The following is a 22,114-nucleotide window of genomic DNA, read 5'->3' on the forward strand; positions in this document are numbered from 1 at the left end:
TTGGCTTTGCAATTCCCCTTTCCTTTCTTATTGGCTTCTGTCAAAACCCCTCTCTGATCGGCATTTTCCTCTCTGATGCCTTCCCTCCTCTCCTCATTCATTGTGCTTCAATGGACTTAAAAGTGACACATCTGAGGTACAATCCTAAACTTCAATTTTAAGGTATGAGTTTGAGGGTGATACTGCCACTGTTTGCGGTTTTGTTTTTCTCTTCACTTCAGTATTCCCCCGCAGGCTGGCCATAACCCCATTTTCACAGTGCAGTACAGGGAAGGTGGGGGAGGGGGCGCTATGACATGCACTTTCTCCGGGTGCCATGGTTCCATGCTACTCCTCTGATTAAGCATCAAGGGGAGGGTTAGGGTGAAGTTTAGGGTTAGAAAAAAAAAAAAAACAAGTGTCGACAATTCCAATGTTGACCTATTTACCCTGTCAAACTACATCCATTAACGGTCTACCATCTGGTGTCGACATATTCACTGCAAAACTTTTTACTATCGATCTAATGAGCCACACCCTTCTAGGAAAGCACTTACTTAGTTTTTACCATGTATCGGTCTGTATATTATGTGTACATTGAACAAAAATGAAATAAGTTAAAATAAAATGTAGAACTGGAAAACCATTCTAGAGCGGGAGAAAATGCAGGCACATGACAGATACACAAAAATAGTGAGCGATTAAAAAAAGGCAATAGGTAAGATGCAAAAGATATTGTGAGAGAATATTTCCAGTACTTCATACAAAGCATATAAGGTTAATTGGATAAACACAGCAAGCAATAGATGGAAGAAAATACTTCATACATATGAGATGCAATGAGGTGGATGGAGCAGAGGAGGCGGACAGTACCTCATGTACAATGCAGTGAGGTGGAGGTGGATGGAGCAGGAGGCAGCCAGCACCTCATGTATAATGCAGTGAGGTGGAGCGGAGGAGACGGCCAGTATCTTATGTATAAAGCAGTGAGGTGCAATGATGTGGAGATGGGTGGAGGGGAAGAGAATATAGCCAGTACCTCATGAATGAAGCATTGAGGAGAAGGTGGATGCAGGAGAAGAGAATATATAAATATTAGTTCGGAATTTCAGGCACAAAGGGCCGGATTCATTACGGATCGCACGTGCGATTATGCACACTATTGGCCGATTGTTGCGTCCTGCGTATACCGCTAACCAACCACTGCGATCGGGACTGCAGTGTCTACGCAGACCCATCGCAGAGTGATTGACAGGAAGTGTCGTTTGTGGGTGGTGAAACGCAGGCGTGCCAGTGTGTTTGAACGCCGTTGCAGGGGCGTGCATAAATTATCCACTGCGACACCATACGCAGCCTGAGTACTCATAGCATGCGATGAGGTTAGCAATTTCTGAGTGAGGTCTGACCATGTGCAAGTGTGTGTGAGGCTGCGATGGTACTCCGTGTTACCGATGGTTTTGCAGCCTTGCTAAACATTACGGATGTGTGTAAGGTAAGGCGGGCATCCTCATGTTGTGCTGTGAAGCCATAGCGATCGCAGAGGATTAGCATACTAATTGCAGTCAGACTGCGTGCGTAATCGCAGCCGCGATCCGTAGTGAATCAGGCCCAAAATACCTTCGGTAACTATTGGGTTAAAGTTAGGTCGTAAAGGGTGAAAGATGTAATCACACAAAATGATGCCAGAGCTCGGTAGCATGGAGGGAGCAACTCACAAACAACTTCCTGAAGTAACTACTCTGTCAGTCCCTCCATTGGTTGCCAGTTTTCTACCGTATTCAATACAAAATACTGTTACTTACACATAAGGCCATTAACCAAATTACACCAACATACATCTCTTCACTCATCTCAAAATATCTCCCAACCCGACCTCTCCGCTCAGCACAAGATCTGCGTCTCTCATCCCCGCGCATTACTTGCTCCCATTTACGGTTACAGGACTTTCTTCGGGCTGCACCCACTCTATGGAATGCCTTACCACAAACAATAAGACTTACCTCTAGTCTTCAATCCTTCAAGCGTTCCCTGAAAACTCACCTCTTCAGACAAGCTTATCAGATTCCAGAACTGACCACATAACCTTCATAGCTTCCATGTCTTATTACATCCCCTCTCACAGTCCACACATAACCTCACATATTGTCTTTCTTTCACATACTCCTGACATTCCTGTGTGACTGGATCATGCAGCCCACCAAGAAACTCTGCATTCTGGCCGGACCAAATTGCAATATATAGCACCTATCCTTGTGTATCGGTGCCTATTTCCCTATAGATTGTAAGCTTGCAAGCAGGGCCCTCTTACCTCTACGTCTGTCTGTTATTACCCTGTTTTGTTCTATCAATGTTTCCAATTGTAAAGCGCAACGGAATATGCTGCGCTATAAGAAACTGTTAATAAATAAATAATAAATACTGATGGCAGAATTTGGGGGTAAAGTGACAGTATGATGCAGCAGAAGGTGAGCTGGACATTACTCTCCTCTTACAGTCACAGAGGAACAGGACCCAGGGGAGGACGGCTCATCACTTAGGTAAAGGCAGGGGATGGGTAAATCCATGTTGTACATGATAATAATGTTTTGGCCTTATTGCAACGGTCTGACACTAGGAAGCTGAATTACAGTTAGTGCGGCATTTGCAGCCCAGCAAACAATGTGACACAGCAATGGTTAAAATGACAGCTGTATGCTCTTGCATGTATCATACATAACTGGACAGCCTACACCGCTACAGACCCTCAGAACTATAAATCACTCCCCCCCCGCCAGCAGTACAAAATGGTTTAATCGGCTGCAGATTTTGTAGTAGGTAACCAAGTTTTCTCTTTACTGCTACCTTATGCATTGGTGAAAGGTCTTGTCCCTTCAGCTTCTTTTATACCAATCTCCGTGTTCCTAAAAGAGAAGCACTAAGACATGCAGAACTCTATTTTATTATATACTGTATGTCATAGCTGAATCTTGCTGTCCTCTGCACACAGCAGCTGTCCACAGCCTTTCTCTGGGACTGCATTTTAAAGGAAATGGTCACAGTAGAGGCTAGAGGTCAGCAGCAGGGCCAGGCAAGTATTTCAGGCACAGGGCAAAGGACAAGGTGTAGGGTTTAAAAATTCAACTTGCCGAGAGTGGACACAAACACTCAGAGGGCACGCGCCTTACTATCTCACCAGCCTGCAACACTAGACACTTAGACAGAACTGATGACTTTGTCCTATTGTGCCCTGCAGATTACTTCTACTGCTGCCTTCAGAAGCAGTGATCATAAAACATATTCATGAATGTATGAGGTACAAGAGGGGGAAGGAAAAAATAATAATTACAAACCTGTAACTATCTATTGTCCTAAACATAGTGACTGATTTAAAAAAGTGCCAGCGTTGAGAGTTTTAGACCAATTCTACATGGCTATGGCTCAGCTTGTCTGTTGCCAACTCTATTTTCGTACGCAAATGCCTATTTTAATTATATATAATGAGCGACTTCTCCCTCTCTCTCTTTCTCTCCTCCAGTTCCACTCTATAAATTCCCCTAGTGATGAGGATCTCAGCCTCAGTGTGAGCCAGCCTAGAAATTCCGACCTCTGGTACCTGCAAGAAGAGGATGAAGACTCTTTGGACCACCAAGAATCCTCGGAGCTCCCCTCCCCAACAGAGGACAATTCAAACACCTCAGATACCACTGAAGACACATCATTGGAGATCAAGTCATCCATTCAAGAAGACAATTTTTTGGCAGTAGAAGACATCGCATTAAGCTCTGAGACAACACTCCAGGCACCTGAGGCCTGCAGCCCAGAACTCACCACATCAACATCTCCAGAGGTTATGTCAATTGCCCTTAAGCAGACTTTGCAGGAGCCAAAGGTCACAACAGAGCCAAACGCAATTACTCCAGCCCCAGAATCTGAAATTTTTTCCCCATTGAAAGAAGAAGCTGAAAAGCAGAACAAGCTGTTAACTGTAGAGCCAACAGTGACCAGTGAGGATACAGGAGACAAAAACATTTCTGTGGACACCCCCCTCTCTGTGCCTGGATCCTGTGTACGTGCAGCTATCTCTCATTTTCAGGCAGGGCCTGTGGACCCCAGATTGTTGTGGACTGGGACGAAGAGAGAGTCCACAGAGGCCCTGAGAGCTTTATATAGTTCGCGCTCTTTTAACACCCAAAGGCCGATCTCTCAGACCTATTGCAGCCCAAAGCCCAGCGCTCCAACACAGAGTATCCGTCCAGCTTTCCTTAGGACACACAGCGCACCAAAATTAGAAATACAAAGCAGCCCCACATCCACCATTCCTAAACTCATCGCCCAATTACATGAAACAACATCTGCAGCACCCAACAGAACCAATGCTGAGCAGGGCAAAGTCCTTCCTCAATCGTCTGACATGAGGTCACCCGCTGCGGTCAAGGTCTCGGAGCTAAAGAAGAAGTTCGAAGCATAAGAAGTCCCTACACTCAAGTCTATGTAATATAGGTCTCATACTGTGCCAAAGACTAAGAAACCAGGAGCAGTTAGGGACTTTTGAACTATTAGGTCACCCCTAATGTGGTATATTATTTACATAAATAAGTCCATTAAGCGACACAAAGTAAAAGTTTTGTATGAATACGAATGATAAAAACAACATTGGTCCATCTGACATCCCACCACAAAAAATTGTTGCAAATGAAAAGTGTGATTGAGGGCCTGATTCATAAGTGTAGGCTAAAGCCGCCACAACTGCAAAGCTGTACACCGCGGCAATGCGCAATTTCCTACATTCCCCAACACTAACAGTACGTGGTTCATAGCTAAAAATTGATGATCAGAATAAAATGTAAAAAAGCTCAAATATAATAATCCGCTTTTATAATGAAATGTAACTTGTTCCTGATACAGGATAACTGTGGAACTGTAGCCTGGGAGTTTTTTCTTTTTTTTTTATCCTGTTTAAAATAAAGAAGTTTTACAAATGCTGCAACTTTACACTTGCTGCAACATCACTGGGCGCTGCCAAGGGTGCCATACAAGAGGTTGACAATGGAAAAGTCGACAAAAATTTGGTCGACACCATAACGTCGACCAAATTATTGTCTACCTTTTGTATCATAACCGTTGCCAAAGTTTGAACTAATTTATACAGACAAGATTTAAAAGGCTGCAAAAGCAGGTAAGTCAGACCTGTAACTTTACGTTCATATAGAGCTGGGTACACTAGGCCGACCCGCTTACCTAAAATGGTAAGTATATAAACACATCATTAGTTCTGACGATGTGTCTGCGCAGTTAGCGCTGACATCACATCTGGGCAGGTATTCAAATTCGCCCGCCCAGTTAAGCTGTCACTCACCGCCGGGTCCCTGCAGCATGTGCATGGGCGATCGGCAGGTCGCCCGTACATACCAGCAGATGAAACAATGGAGCAGATGTATGAAGCTCTGGAAAGCGATACAGTGCAGAGTGATAAACCAGCAGCCACTCGGCTCCCAACTGCCATGTTACAGGCTGTGTTTGAAAAATGACAGTTGGGAGCCGGTTGGTCGTTTATCACTTCCCAGAGATTCATACATCTGCCCCACTATATTGCAAAGATATATCTTTATCTGCTGAGCCGCACAGCAGATCGGATGTCTGTACAACGTCATTCACAGACAAATTCCGCTGTACACACAAGCAGATGCACCATAGATATATCAATCAGTGTACTCTACTTATATTCCAAAGCAATTTAAAAGTCGTAAAACTCCATTTACAAACATTAACATACATTCGGTAAGGAGGTGTAAACACTTAAGAGAATTCACATATATTATTTAGCTTTCTAATACACAAAGCATTCCAATATATTAACGGCCAACACAGCACTACAATTCCCTTTGGTAGCCCCCCTGTAAATAAATAAAAGACCACCCATGAACGTCAATGCAACAATGTCCCCAGCAAACAGGAGTTAGTCATTGAACAAGGAACCTTCACTAATAACCATTTAAGCAACAAGACTCTACTAAAGGTGTATAGAGTTTTTAAAATAAGAAAGGGTTCCATGGAAAATTAATAGAATATATATTCTGCCCATTACTATATACACAGTGCTGGCACTAGGACTGGTGATGGCAGCAATATGTACAATCTATTCTTCCCTTACAGGCTTTCCCAGATGGTCAATCTAAGGCATATGCTCCGACCAGCCAGGAGAACATTGCTCCAACTATCTGCATTCCATTAATAGTCACGGGCCTGATTCAAAAAGGAGGATGCAATGGCGTCACCGCTGCGATCTCGTACTTCGCGGATCTGAGAAGTTATGCAACCGGCATCTTTTGAAAGGAGACAGGCTTCTCAGATCCACTTGCGTGCAAAGACGAAGCAATGGACAAACAGCTGTACCCACCATCGGACCTCTGAGCAACCCTCTGGTTCTCGTAATGCCCGTCGCAAGTAAGACACCACGGCCAGAACCACTGCGTAAGATGCAGTCGCTGGCTGTGACATGTCCCCAAAACGTTCGAGTCGTCACTCCCGTTATCTGGCCCAAATGGTCGCTGTCAATCACTCTGCATCCTAATCCACACTACGACCACCGTTGCAAGACCATCGCTGCACATGCGCAGTGCGACTGACACATATGCAGACTGAAAACATCTTGTGACAGAAATCAGCACTGCTTCAACCTCTGAAATCAGGCCCCATGCCCGGCTTCTGTCTACAATCTCATTCCAAGGTACCTGAAGCAGCTTGACTCCTTACAACCCTGCTACCTAAACTTTAATCCGCAGATGGAGTGCTATTAAGCAGTACCTGGAATCTCCTTTACTACATTTGGGGGATCGGGCAGCTTTTTAGCTCTGACTCTCTGGAACGCACTTCCTCGCACAGTGCTAGAGGCCTCTACTCTAGAAACCTTCAAATACATACGCAAGGCTGACCTGTTTACTCGCGCGTTTCATTAATGCCCCCTTTAGTATCTACAAAAGAAAATATAAATGTTGGGACCCTAATAGCTGCGATTGCTTAGATCCCCAAGTCCTGTAGTGAGGGTAGAGCTGAATAGAATATTCACTATATTCTATCCCTCTGCCCGTTATACAATACACCTCATTACTGCCACCACCCATGGAAAATGTCTAGGGGCCACAGGGCCTCCTAACATTCTATTACAGTTTAGTCTCTGCGACAAAGACTGGCACTCAGTTGGTCTCCCCCTACTTCTAGCAATCAATAGTTATAGTGTAACTTTAGAGATCTAATAGCTTCTTCAAAACCTGGGCTCTGGAGCATGTATGAAAGTACACTAATAAAAGGAACACTATTTACAACGGAAGTGAACTGCTTAGTTACAGAAACAGAAATAAAAAAAAAAGTTAAAAAGATTACATAGGCAAATTTGTGCTGCAAATTCAAATTGAAAACGAAACTACTTACACAAAATTACACCCAGCTCATTCTGCGCTGGGGCAAATGCAGGTCCAATTTAGATTTGATCCCTCAAGACTAATAAAGAGCAAAATGCTCCCATACTTTTTATCAGTTCCACCAGCCCCCACCCCCCCTCCCCCTTATTGATGTCATGACCCAGTACCTGATGACTGACTGGCTGGCTGCTTAATAACCCAGGTTCCATGCCTTTTAACCTAAGTACACACAACGTCATAATTTCTCCTGTGTAGTAGCCACATGAAATATAGTTCACATTAATCTCTATTATTTAAGCTACAAAATGATTTTAAACAACACTGCTCTGGGATAGGTGATTGGTTAGATACCTAATTTTTCCCAAACCATACGCCCCAAGTGCCCCCAAATCACACCTAACCAGCACACAAACATCAGGTATATTTCCATGATTTCTAAAGCTCCTAGCTATTGTAGAAATATTTGACAAAAAAAAGCAGATCACATATGTTTTTGTCTTTGTTCTTGTTTGAAGTTGAGCTTACCTTTTGGTCCGACGGCAGTTTGAATACCTCTGCCGTTTTTGGTGCCAGCTGAGCATCTTCAAATACTCTATAGACAAAGGCCCTGATTCAGAGCCGGACGCTCTGACCAGAGCGCTCGCTCTGAATCAGGGCCCACCTCCATTAATATGGAGCGTCCTCCTGGACGCTCGTATAGCTGTGGGTCACCACCCACAGCATATACGAGCGTGCAGGATGATGGTCGCGATGGTCTTGACCATCGCGACCATCGAAACTGCGAGCAGTAGCCTGCGGTTGAGTTTTTCAACCGCAAGGCCAGGAGTGATTTTGGCTCTATCAGAGCCAAAATCACTCCCACTGACATCACTAGTGATGTCAGTGGGGCCGGCTTCAGATGGTAGGCGTTCCCTTGGGAACGCCTCCGTCTGGCAGGCACGCCCCCGGCACGCCCACCAAAGGGGTGTGCTGTCAGTCAACATCGACAGCACGCCCCCTTTGATGAGACACTCCGAGCGAAGGAAAGTCCTTTGCTCGTAGGGTCTCGCGCATGCGTACGACGGCGCTCCCTCCGTCATGCAAACATGCGCAGTGCGGACCATCGACCCACTTGCGAGCGGACAGCCGCTCGCGAGTGGGTCTGAATGAGGGCCAAAGTCCTTATGTTTAATACACTCCTTTCCAAGTAATTGTTTTTCCTGCTAAAAGGATACCATAATTGAATGTACATACTAATATAACTACACATTCCCCTCTTCTTAGGCTTCCTGAGTGTGATTAAACTCCTAACATAGGTTACAATACGCCCTGATACTTCTAATCTCTACAACAACCAAATGCTTAGCTCTTATCTGTAGTCTATTGATACTTTCATTTGTGTCATGTGTTTTTTTTTTTTTTTTTTTAACTGAACATGCAAAGGAAATTTGAGCCCTATTGGGAGAAAAGTGCTATATAATAATATCATTATTATTTATTATTAACACCTATTGAAATGTCTGCACACCCAAAAATAGTAATGAGTGTAAGGGTGTCTGTGTTAGAAAGCTCCGAAAGCAAAAACTCAATGTGGAACATTTGATAAAATACTTTTTATTGTCTTTACAACTAAAATTGTGTAAAATCACTGGATCAGTACAAAACGGCTTACACAGATTGAACAAACAGTGTAGAGTAAATGGTTATTTGGCGCAACAGGATGAGGGGCTAGGAGTGGAGATTTCCAGCATGAAGTAATTAAGGCACGTGAGGTTCGTAAGTGCTGTTTTTGTGCTGGAGCAGAGACAGAGTCAGCTTCAAAGTGCCTCCATTACAAATAGACGGCAACTTTGTTAAAGTGTTTCTCCCCCTACAGATTGCTTGAAAGCACCAACATGTACGTGACATCCCGAAACTCTGCTGTAGCTCTCTGCATTTAGTAATGTTGGTTTGTATTTAGGCAGAATTGTCTATTAGTGTTACCCTGGTAGGTGACACAACCTTGCTGTGCTCTGTGAATTGGATATACTTGTACTAGGGATGTGCAGGCTCGGTTCTACTCGGTTCCGTTCGGTTCTTTTTACCGAACCTTATTGGCTATCCAAAACTCGTGACAGCTGAAACCCAATAAGATCCGGTAAAAAGAACCGAACGGAACCGAGTAGAACCGAGCCTGCACATCCCTAACTTGTACCCATAGAGTAGCTTTGTGTTACCTTCCAGGCAGCAAAAACACAACAACTCTGCTCTCCGATGTAAAGATATGCTACAAACACCACATATGAAAGCGTTGAGGACATGTAGAAGCCACCACATTAACAGCCACCTGGAGGCGGACAATCCCTTTAACTGGTCACCATTTCAATAAGATTTTAGACATTGATTGTGTTTAAAGTCGTAAATGCGTCAAAACCTTGGACGGTCCAAATGAGGTCATAAAGTAATTTACACAGTGATTCCATAGACACAATGTACACAATTCAGATCATCCTGAAGGTCAGAAGCCATCATAAATAGGTCATTTTTCTTCTTAATGTTTGCTTTTGTTGACTGACAATAGATAGATAAGAGCCTGTTGCAGGTTGGTAGCCAAGCTTATAGTGCTGACCTGCACCCTTGAACAATGTTAATAAATAACTCTCATGCCGGGCGGTTTTCTCCAAAACTCGCAGCACTATCCTTGTGTACGTGTGGTATATTAGACCGAAAACATGCATTTTACTCTCATTTCTATGGAGAATGCCTTGGTTTTGGGGGAGTTGGGGGCAAAAACCCAGGGTCATGGGTCAATGGCTGGACGTTGACTGGAACACAAACAAACATAAAAACAGATCATAGCTGCAGAATAGATACTTTGTGAAATAAAAGAAGAATGCACAGGATTAAATAATGATACTTTTAGAAGTAGTTTGCCCTGAACGCGTAACTGCAGGAGACTCTGTGTGTGACAAATAAGTAACCCCGCACCTGGTAAAGTATAGATTAGTTGATATTAGATCTGTGGGTTAAAAAATAACAAAAAAAAAACAAAAAACATGTTGATGGAAATATATATTTCAATATATGTTAGCATTAATACCTTGATTTTGGGTGTATAAATACAAAAATAATTATGCTATCTACAACTGTAATATTACTAATAGACCTATGAAGCCTTAAAACCTCATGTGAAAAATTTTCGGGGACGGTTTTAAACCCTTTTGCCACTTGTGACATTTTGTCTCTGTAGTCGCTCAGTAGTACATTTTACCATGCTCGAATAAGAAGTTGCTATGGCATTGACCCCTTATAAGATGTAGCCGCCCACCTTTTAGGTTTCTCTCCTTGTCTAATACTGCTTAGTGAGAAATAAAGGCCATTATACCATCAGTCTTCTCATTCTGTCCATGGACCGGCTGTGTGGTGCTAGGAAGCCAGTAACCTTTAAAACCGTGGTTGTGCCCATGAAATTTGACGAGCTCAGTGGCGATAAGCAATTCTACTTCTGCAAACAGCATGACGCAAGACTGGCCGGAGTTTAGATGGGCCGAGTTTGCACACAGTCTTTATGTCCTTGCCATCATGCTTGGGATTGTCTTGCTGACGGACTCATCAAGGCTTTAAAAGAAAGAAAACTCCAGCTACAGAGCGGTGACCAATATTTCAGGTTGGTCTCTGGTATTTTGTGGTCTCCATGCTATGGAGTTGAACTTGGCCTCAGCGGTCATTGTACAGAATCAGGCTCGATAAGAGTCTCTGAGGATCAGTCACATACTCCATTCGTTGCCAGGGGAAGGTCCCCGTGTTAGATCAGCCTTTCCTCAGGTGGTAGTTTTAAGGCGGCATTGGGCTCTGTCCTGGATCCTACCTGCTCTTCGCTGCTGGGTCGGTAAGTTCCCTCCGTCTGACGCTTCTCTTTCACTTTGATGAATATGAAAGCCAGGATGCCGATTAAGAGGAGACCGCCCACTACAGACGGGACGATTATCGCTGCCAGACGCTCAGGCTCCTGCGAGAGTAGGAAAGATGACAGGTATTACTAGGACCAGTTCGGTGATATTTAATTGTCAAACAGACTAAGAGAACATCCACGGCCTACTGCCTGACTTAGGTCCACAGCGATGTCACCACTTCCCAGCGAACGGATAGGCAACAATCTCATGATTACTAGTGCAAACTGCTAAAAAAAAAGCTATCAACACTGGGCTGTAGGTGGCGGTCGCGCTTTATGATTTCCCGCCTGGACTACTGCAACACTCTTTTTATTACTATACTCCCAGCAGCCATGTATATGCCTGGATCTCTGATTCCTTGGATGCTTTGGTCTTCTCTAGTAAACATTTTTGCGCAGTGTGTTATTCTTAAGTCTCGCTGTGACCCTATTTCTACCCTCCGCCCCTAAACGCAAGCCCCGCATCACTCACCGATAATCCTCTCGGAGTTTCCGTGGTGCTCGTGTCATTCGATGCTGCAGAGAAAAAAACAAAACAAAAAACAGTTGTGTGTCAGTAAGACTTTATATCATTAGTGTACCTTTTTGATACGTCTCGATCATCTACGCTTATGTACAGTAGGTCTAGGGGGTCCCCCGATTAGAAGTGAGCAGGTACAGAACAACCCTGTAGCCAATCAGATCATCTGAGAGTTTGATAGTGGGAGAAGCTGGTTCCCCCAGAGTAGTGTTATCAGCTCCTATCACACTGATGCAGGGGACTGTAGTGTGAGATGTACACAGGACTGGTTCCCAAATTCAATGCTGAGCATGGTCCACACAATGTTTGCTACTGTTAGAGAGGTAGCTCAGGGTTAATTGTACAGGCAGCACTACCTCCTCTTCCCCCAGCTTCATAGTCCCGGTCTATTATTGTGTATTGCATGGTTCCAGCAGAATGCAATGTAAATAGCTTCCCTTCTCCTCCCCTGCCCACCCCTAACTCCAATTTAGTGATGGCCATCAACTGGTCTTCCATTTACATCAATGACAGAAAACCATGGAGAGTTTACACTATCGATGGCCATTAGGGCAGCCACTCTCACTGACCGGGAGGTAGGACTCAGCAGGCCAATCAGAAAAAAGGGCAGGGCTAAGTGGGAAGGGGCTAAACGCAGGTGGGAAAAAAAACCAAAGCAGAGCTCTATGCCATCGACGGCAGAGAACATATATTGCTGTGAACGATGGCATAACCATGGACTATCGGAGCCAAACCATTGATGGTTGCTAGCCATCAGTGACCATCCCTACTTTATTCTCACCTCATGATTTCTTCATCCTGGTTTTGTCTGCAGCTCACTGCGCCCCCAATTGTATTTCTCATATTTTTCTAACTTCCCCTGCCCCCATATTTCTCTCTCTCCAGACGTGTGTGTGTACATTTCCCTCTAACCAACTCGCCACATGTGTCTCTGCCCCATACTGTATGTGCACCTCACTGTCCCGCACTTTGAATATGCATATCTATTTTGTATGTGTTCCTGAGTTACTTCCTTTGTGTGCGCCTCCTCCTGTGACTGTACGTGGATGCGGGCTTCTCCCACATTTTTGTGTATGTTGTGTGTATTCATCCTTTCTTGTGTCCCCACCTCTTCCTGTTCCCCCTGTTGTGTTTGTACAGATTTCTGTCACCTGTTCCCCTCATGAGAGTTACGACTGTGTGCATATCCGTATATTATGATGTGTAAAACATTATTTAATATTGAGAGCATTACTTTACCACAATAATATCCCACAGAAGGTCATTAGATGATAGCTATAATTTTGCTGTAGTACCTGTGGAAGGTGTGTGTCTTAGGAAACATTAATTGGCACAAGTGCAAGTAAAATTCTGCATAGCTTTGGGGCGATCAAACAGCACATAACCATACATATACACACTGGAGTATATGTATAGTGTGCTGAAGCTGGGTACACACTGGAGTGACGTCAGGCCGATATACAGTTTTGTAATGACATATCACCTACATCGCTCAGTGTGTACTGGCGTTTGCGCGCTGGTGACGGTCGCCAGGTTTGATGTGCTGCACTTCCAACCTAGCTATACCGCTAGCGGCCAGCGCATTGTTAATGAATGGCGTAACGGTGATCGTTCTGTCCTTCATTAAAGTAGTCCAATGTGGATGCACAATCACTGTTCACGGGCATTCGTTCCAATGTTGGAAGGAATGCCCGTTGCTCCTGTGTGTACCCAGCCTTACAGCGGAAGGATATCTCCTCGGCAAATACACCACTGCAACATTAGTGCTCCAGTAAACATCCTTTCATAAAGTTACTTAAGTTTGCTAAAGTCTCAGCAAAGGTAATTGGGTTGTTAAGATGCTATCTCTAGCCTATTTCCGGGGATGTTCCAGACTGCAAGTCTGGGAATCAGTAGTTCTGGTATCTGTGCTATGTAATCTCAACAGATTATCTCCTTTCAGCAAAAGGTTTGTAACAGTGCGATTGTATCTAATTACGTAAACATGTCCTTATGACCCCCGTCTTATAATTCTAAAACAAAAGTAACAAAATCATTTAAAACAAGTTATACTGCTAGAAAGTACAAGTAATATTAAATCCCTAAATATATGTATATAATAATCTGATACGGTTTGTCCAGTCTCCTACATGGATGCACAAAGCTGACCGCGGGGCGCACTGCTCCTCCAACAGCTCCTACTGCGGCGCAACAGGACAGAGCTCAGCCGGAGAAACTCATTGCGCTGCGCAGGGAGGGGCAAGTATACAGAGCGGGGAAGGAGCAGAGCAGGGAAGGGCAAGCATACAGAGCGGGGAAGGAGCAGAGCAGGGATCGGGGCAAGTATACAGAGCTGGGAAGGAGCAGAGCAGGGATCGGGGCAAGTATACAGAGCTGGGAAGGAGCAGAGCAGGGATCGGGGCAAGTATACAGAGCTGGGAAGGAGCAGAGCAGGGATCGGGGCAAGTATACAGAGCTGGGAAGGAGCAGAGCAGGGATCGGGGCAAGTATACAGAGCGGGGAAGGAGCAGAGCAGGGAAGGGGCAAGTATACAGAGCGGGGAAGGAGCAGAGCAGGGATGGGGCAAGTATACAGAGCGGGGAAGGAGCAGAGCAGGGATGGGGCAAGTATACAGAGCGGGGAAGGAGCAGAGCAGGGATCGGGGCAAGTATACAGAGCGGGGAAGGAGCAGAGCAGGGATCGGGGCAAGTATACAGAGCGGGGAAGGAGCAGAGCAGGGATCGGGGCAAGTATACAGAGCGGGGAAGGAGCAGAGCAGGGATCGGGGCACGTATACAGAGCGGGGAAGGAGCAGAGCAGGGATCGGGGCAAGTATACAGAGCGGGGAAGAAGCAGAGCAGGGATCGGGGCAAGTATACAGAGCGGGGAAGAAGCAGAGCAGGGATCGGGGCAAGTATACAGAGCGGGGAGGGAGCAGAGCAGGGATCAGGGCAAGTATACAGAGCGGGGAAGGAGCAGAGCAGGGATCGGAACAACATTAGTACTTAGGGGGCGATCCATTTGCTTTATCGTGCCCGTTCTCCTATTTAAAGAGACAGAAAATCAGGGGGCGATAGTCCATAGTTGTTTGGGGCACCCATGCCTTTACTTGCATGTTCCAACCAAATAGACTTGATATAGCCGCAAAACAATTGCTAAAACCCGTCTAAAGTCCCGATTAGCGTGCCCAAACAGCAGTATGAGCGCCAGGGGCTTTCCTTACATTTCTGCTCGCCACCTCAGGAGTGCGCGCCAGCAGAAATGTGTCCAGCCGCGGCATTCGCTCCCGAACGGAGCAACAAATGAATTGCTCCTTCGGGGCGACAGTTACCGACAACCGCTGATGAAAAAAAAAAAAAAAAATTTAAATCACCCACATAAATAAAAAAATCAAACATAAGCATAGGCAAAAACATCATAATTCAATACAGTAAATAAAAGAAAAGTTGGGCCTAAATGTGTTTGGGTGCTGACATTACCGTATCTAGAGATCTGGGCACCTCTGGCAAAGTGAAGGCCTTGCACAGCTACACTCTGGCATCATGGTGTCACAACACGCGCAACTCCCCCCCACCCCCGGGATCACAACATCAGTGATGGAGTCAGGAGCTCGGACTGAAGGCTGTGCTAATTTTCAGAGAACCTTTCCTGGCACTTGGCAGTCGCAGGACCTAGCAGGGGCTATAAATGTATTAGGTGGCTGAGCTGGGCTGCACCCCCACCTATACGGGCACCTGTGGTCAGTGTTTAGTGCTGGTAGGGTCGTTTTCCTGCCTAGTGCCCTGTGGTCTTGGATCGTCTTATTGCTGTCCAAGCGAGACACCAGGAGCCTATGTCACAGGTGTTTTAGAAATCAGATTCAGTCAATGGATATAAAGTGGGACTCTTTTTATACAAATAGCAGAACCTACTGTACCTACTAAAACGTACACTGGACCAATGTGCCCTGCACTGGACACTTACCAAAACCTGAGTGGGGACAGCTTAGGGGAAAAAAAAAAAAGGGGGGATACCAAACACCTAGTATAGTGTTTATTCTAGCACCCGGGACGTGTCACAACCCGTGCAGTTCCTCTTTGCTGCCTGGGGTGTCGCTCTCTGCTCTAGTGCCTCCAGCACACTCTGGTCTGTATCTCAGCCGTTTGCTGCATTAGCTGAATGCGCTAAAGGCACCAGAGCAGACAGCGACACCGCAGGTAGGAAACAGGAACTGCATGGTTTATGGACAGGTGCAAGAGCGAGCAGTGGTGTCAAACTCGGGCCCCTTCAGCTTTTGTGGGACTACATATCCCAGCATGCCCTGCCACAGTTTTAGCATGTCCTAATAGCAAAACTGCAAGCTGGGATGTGTAGTTCCCACTGCAGCTGGAGGGCCAGAGTTTGACACCATCGTGCTAGAGAGTGAACACTATAGTACACGATGATTAGAAAAAAAGCACAGAGGCCAAGACGCACAAATAGTCATCATGCCTCATTACAATGTGTTCTGACACCCATTACTGCCGAGGTCCGGTGCCACCCACTACTGGTGAGGTCCGCTGCCATCCAGCGTTCATTGTGACCTTGGCAAAGGACGAGTGACACCACCAGCTCAGCCCAATAACCTTATTCCACGGCACACCCAGCTGGAGGACACACAAAGCAAGCCTGGTACATGCAATTCCTTGCAGCTGGCATGTAACAACCTAGGAGGATGCCCTACTCCCAAATAATGTTTGTGTAATAAGAAACGGCCTCATTCCACGGACAGAATTCCGAAGTTCAAAACACAATGTTCTACATTCTTACTTATTAACAGTGGTATTAAGTGGTGCTCGTACTAAAAGGTTAAAACAATATTTCACACTGTTAAACATTAGAGGACTCCTTGAGCCAGAAGTACTAGACTAGATTTAACAAGAAAATTCCCCTACGGGTTCTGGAAGGCTTCAGATTTGTGAACTGTACTGGGAGGTTAAGGGTTACATTTACTAATGGGCCAAATGCCCAAAGCCACAGGGCAGGAAAGACACAAGTTCTCCGAAACACGTTGGTACGGAGCTTGCTTAAAGCTTATAAATTCATTGTCAGTATAATCTGGTTTTTACAAAGTGTTGCAGTGGCATTGGCTAGTATACAGGTACAAGACACAACGATGTGAGACCGTAACACAGACCGATGCAGACGTTCCGGCTATTCTATATAGTGGGCGTTCCCGTTCAGGCCATAAGCTGTGCATGATTCTTACACTGATTTATCTTTTTGGTTACTTTTTGTGATTTTGATTTAAGCTTGTATTAGCATTACATACAGATGTGTTATTCTTTTTCTGTTGCCCTTGGCTCGATCTCAGATCAGCTTTGGATACTGTGGAGAAGCTTTGTGCTAAACCCCAGGTCAACAAACATGAACACGCTGCCTGAAGATCTAACGACTAGTGGGAAGTTAGATGGATAAACTAATGTAGTTAGTTAAAGTTGCAAGAAGGCAGCTGCAAACCAATAAACTGTACCAGCAGACGCTCAGTCCCTCTGGATTGCTAGGTGAAGGGAAGGACGTCATCATGGGATCATTTGACAATTAATGTGGACCGCTGAAGTTTTTCTAATTCTAAGGACTTTGTTACATGTTGAATTCAGGTCAGCACCTACTTTCTGGATGTTGGATTCACGTGGGCTGTGACAAGACGGCACTTACGCTGATTAGCTTGAAAATGCTGCGCCTTCCAATGAATAGAATACAGGAATAAATATAGAGCGCCTGTGTGCAAGCTGATGAGTGGTCCCCTCCCCCAGTCTTTGGCTCTCCCCCCATCTATTGGCTCTGCCTCCTTTAGCTCCTGAAACGCAAGAATCTACTTTTACGTTGCCAGCTCTAAACAGTCAATCGATGATAGTTACACAGATGTTGTGTTGGCAGAATCTATTGATGTTTCTATAGGTATCAGCAGTGTGCGACGGTTGTCAGTCCACACGTTGTGTAACTCAACCAAGTGAATGGCTTGTTAACCAGTAGGAACAGGATGCAGGGAAACTCAGGGTTACTGCAGGTAGAGTAGTATTAGGTGTACACAGTACTAAATTCAGCAAGGCATATGGTGGATTAATTGTAGTCTGTCCAATGTACAGGATGCAGGCATATAATATAGCCAGTGGTGGCAAAAGCACCTATATATAACTAGCGATAGGGCCAGGATAACCATCTGGCACAATATGGGCCGGGCCGGCTTGAAAGCCAGGCCGGGCAGCTCTGACTCCCGATGCTTTGCCGGCATGCAAGATGGAGGCATGCCGCCAGAATGCCCCACTTGACTTGCAACATGCCCTCGTAAGGCGTCGCCATGCCCCCTTATCCGTGCGTGCTGGCACAGGGGGATGCCAGGGCTGTTCTACAAGTCCGTCTCTGACCACCAGCGGTGGTGGTGGTATAGCTAGCCAGCAGATTGTTATATAGTCTGTAGTCTCTGTTATAGAGGAGACGCTGGGGAGAAACAACTGATCACCTCTGTACACTTCAGGAGGTTACAGGGGAAAGACGCGCAGAACCCGCCGCACGTGCTCAGTAGCGCATTTGGACAGAGGTCGGAGGTCGCATTGCGGCTCTGGCAGCAGAGTCAACCACACCAAAAGGGGAGTGGCAGCGCTCAGAGTCCACTCCCCTCTCTACACGTTGTGCATTCACGGTCAGCAACTCAGGGGCCGGTATATGAAAGCAATTTCCTTTGCTTCTGTTGCCAAGCAGAAGTCTCGGACTACCCAGAAGGAGGAAGGGAGCACAGAGCCAAAAAGCCCTGCAGATGCAGGCATGTACTGATGGCTTCTCCACTCCGATTACTCAACATTTACACGTAGTGGGTGCAGATTTTGCTGCACAGGGGCCCATAGATCTGCACCCAATGTTAATACATCACTGTACATATAGCGCATAAACAAGCATCACTATCAGTCTTAAAGTAGCAGAACGTTGTAATAACAATGTTTTAGTTTTAAAAGAAAAGTTTCATTAGGGACCAAAAAATGATGAGTTTTTCTCAACAACTTTATTAGAGTAGCTAGATTTCTATAGTACAGGCTTTTTTCTTTTAAGGCGTCTTTACAAGTCTCATGATGTGAAGAAGGCAAGGAGAGAAGAAAGAAGTGTCAGACTGTTATATAGTAGAAGGAGCAGGGTCCCTAGCAGCACACAGTAGTGATATGAGGAGGGGAATAGAGGCAGCAGGAAGCCACAGAGAGTTATATAGTATAAGGAGCAGGGTCCCCAGCAGCACAGAGTAGTGATATGAGGAGGGGAATAGAGGCAGCAGGAAGCCACAGAGAGTTATATAGTAGAAGGAGCTGTAGTGATATGAGGAAATGGGGGGGTAGAGGCAGCATGAAGCCACAGAGAGTTATATAGTAGAAGGAGCAGGGTCCCCAGCAGCACAGAGTAGTGATACGCGGAGGGGAATAGAAGCAGCACAGTAGGCCCCAGAAAGAGATAGTAGCAGGGTCCCAGCCTCAAAGAGTAGTGAAATGAGGTGGGGAATTAGGGATGCCCATCGACGATCCATGGCCGATGGCAAGTGTTTTTGCCATTTTTGACGGGCCACCAATGCTGGCTGCCCAATGTTTTAGGTTTGCACATGCGCAGCGCTCAGCTATACATTGTTTTCTGCCGATGGTTAAAAAATATCAGTTGCCAGTACTACGGGGAATAGAGGCAGCAGGAGGCCACAGAGTGATATAGATTAGAAGTAGCAGGATTCCCAACAGCGCAGAGCAGAGATAGGAGAAGGGGAATAGAGGCAGCAGGAAGCTCCTATGAGAAAAGTTTCATTATTGTTATACTGTAAGTAACCAATCACATGGACCCTAGCTATGTATATTTGTTTGGTAGAATATTTAGTCTGTAAAGTCAAATGAGGCAGCAGCTGACAGCAATGCTCTTACAAAATATTCTCTGTACAACACTGCATAAATATGGTTCTACATAAATAAGCAGTAATTAATAAATATTACATTATATTTGCCCCTGAGATCTGTCCAAATGAAGAGAACAGGACTGCAGGCCGACTATGAAACCTCTAACATCTCAGTTACAGTAGGGGGTGTATAATCCCATGTATGGGTTCGGTATATATTTTGAAGACATCGCCATGTCGATAGCAGGGACGTGCAGTGAAGGTAGGCAGAGCAGGCAGAGCCTCCCCTGTTATACTCCTTAGATTTGAAATAAAAATGATTAGAATTATACGAAGAAGTTATTTAGAACTTATAAACATCATCTTTGTTTATTGTAATCATTTTTATACTCAACACACACCAGCTCTGTGGAGCTCCCTGGGACTGCAGGGAGACGAGAGATGAGGCAGCAACAGCTCAGCCTCGCTTCTGTATAGTCAGACACTGCTTACAGAGCTGGGGGCGGGGCAACACAACGGGCAGTAAGCTGCACAGAAAGAGAGCTAATAGAGGATTTCCTCTGAGATTGGGGGGGGGGGGGGGGTGTGCCTTGAGCACTGATGGGACACCTTGGATGTGTCAGGTGACCAGGAAGTGAACTGGAGTGTTTAGAGATCGGAGTTCAGCTCAGTCAGCTGCAGCAAGAGAAGATACAGTGATGCAGGTAGGAGAATCAATGAACACTGAAGCTTAGTTTAGTGAGGGGAGAGTTACAGTGAGTAGGGGGGGGGTAAGACAGGCTCCCAGCACTCAGACCCATCTCCACGTGTGCCTCCCCAGCCATTGACCTTACTGCACATCACTGGTCAATAGCATAATTATCGAATTGATTTTGTAGCAGTTTAAGTTATTGCAAAATATATCAGTGTGGCGACAGTGAAGAGGAAGCCATTACCAAATGCACATATGCACGTAACCAACTTCCCTAATGCATGAAAACATAACCAAAGGACTTTTAGTTACAAGCAGATATAGGGGGAAGTACTGCGGATATCACCGACAACATAACTCAATGGCACAAAGAACTTTCATTTTGTGTCATCTAGAACCTCAGGCATGCACCAAACGTCTTCATTAATGTCGTCGTTCATTTAAAATCACATTGCAAAGGCTGTTATTACTGGATAAGAAAGCTTTAACTAAAAAGAAAATTGGGAAATACTCCAACAGCTTCCTCTACTTGGCCAGAGGAGTTTTAATAGAGGCTCTTACTTCTGGCAGCAGCTAAGCCCAGAGTCATAATAGTGCAGCAAGTGTTACAAGCCGTGAGGTCTATTTGCTGCGGACCAGCTACATATCACACGGGAAGGTCACTCAGGGGTCTATGTATCCAGCAGTGATAATAACCCCCTTTCAGTTGTTTTCAGCAGGAAAAGGTTTTATCACTACTTCCTGCTATTTATCAAAAGGGTTAAAGACAGATGAATCAACGATGTCTCATGCAGTCCCTATTATCTACGAGTTTAGCATAGCCGGTTATGGAGACAAAAAGGTGTGTTTGCGATAGGCTATCAATAATGCCATCTCAGGATGGCGTTATGACTACTTAGGAGGCCGCCGTAGGGGGAGCAGTCTTCTCCACCACTCCGAGGTAGGTTTCGGCAGAGGCTCCTTCCCTGCTGATGCCAATCTTCATTCCATTGACTAATTACATTAACCCCTTGCCTGTGGTGGTGGCATAAGATGTGACCATGCCAAGCCGGGCTAACAGGTAATTTTTCAGGCGGAAACAAAGGGTTTATATTGAATTGCCCAAAGGTCAAAATATGCGGAAAATCACGTTTTATCCAACCAAAATTTTTTTGGGGGTAATCAAATTCCCCCCCTAAGTGGTAAAAGCACTTCCTGGCCATATGCAGCGATTTAGCTTGTGCCAAGCAAGATTACATCAGGCACAGGATTATTGTATAAGCATTATACTGATCTGGTAAATGAGAAAAGGCCCTGGCAAGTCATATTTTACAGGAAATCTCAGGCGGTTGTCACATTGTTAAATTCCAGTGATAACACGTCTTGTAACCACGGGATCATTGCAAGAATCACTAAACCTTGCACTGTGTCCCGTGCTCTATAAACTAGCAGCCCAACACAGACCACACATTACATTAAATCCAAACTGATGCACAGTAATACACCCCACACTTTGTGCTATGCCCCGAGCTATAATCTTACAGGTACCCCTAGGCCTCACACCATACCATCCCGCTATTCAGGAGTCACCAGAGAGAGTAGACCAGCGTCTTTGCTTGACATCTCACCCCGAATGTACAGTGTGCCTCAAATTTCAGTGGCCCGGTATCTTGCATTGGAGCAGTTTGACTTTTCAATGCTAATGGTGTCATCAAGGCCCTGCCCTCTGCTGTAATATGTTATACATTGCGTCTTTTATTAGCTGATGTGTAGCCATGAA

The 22,114-nt window shown here is 45.4% G+C and overlaps 2 protein-coding genes across 3 annotated transcripts in view; one reads left to right on the forward strand and one right to left on the reverse strand.

The window, feature by feature from the left end:
- Positions 1 to 4,907, forward strand: part of LOC148454327 (DENN domain-containing protein 1B-like) — an 87,446-nt gene extending 82,539 nt beyond the window's left edge. The window contains exon 22 of the mRNA XM_088461033.1: positions 3,494 to 4,907. Within this exon, the coding sequence (XP_088317159.1) occupies positions 3,494 to 4,426 (933 nt within the window). The 3' untranslated portion in view covers positions 4,427 to 4,907. The remainder of the gene's footprint in view (positions 1 to 3,493) is intronic.
- A 4,536-nt stretch (positions 4,908 to 9,443) lies between these two features.
- The window catches only part of CRB3 (crumbs cell polarity complex component 3), a 30,895-nt gene continuing 18,224 nt past the window's right edge, over positions 9,444 to 22,114 (reverse strand). For both annotated transcript variants that reach the window (XM_088461035.1, XM_088461034.1), the window contains exons 3-4: positions 11,759 to 11,802; positions 9,444 to 11,343 (exon numbers count right to left, since the gene is read on the reverse strand). In XM_088461035.1, coding sequence (XP_088317161.1) covers positions 11,140 to 11,343; positions 11,759 to 11,802 — 248 coding nt within the window. In that variant the 3' untranslated portion in view covers positions 9,444 to 11,139. The remainder of the gene's footprint in view (positions 11,344 to 11,758; positions 11,803 to 22,114) is intronic.

This window comes from Taudactylus pleione, unplaced genomic scaffold (assembly GCF_031769625.1).
Source record: "Taudactylus pleione unplaced genomic scaffold, aTauple2 ptg001005l, whole genome shotgun sequence".
NCBI classification, from domain to species: domain Eukaryota; kingdom Metazoa; phylum Chordata; class Amphibia; order Anura; family Myobatrachidae; genus Taudactylus; species Taudactylus pleione.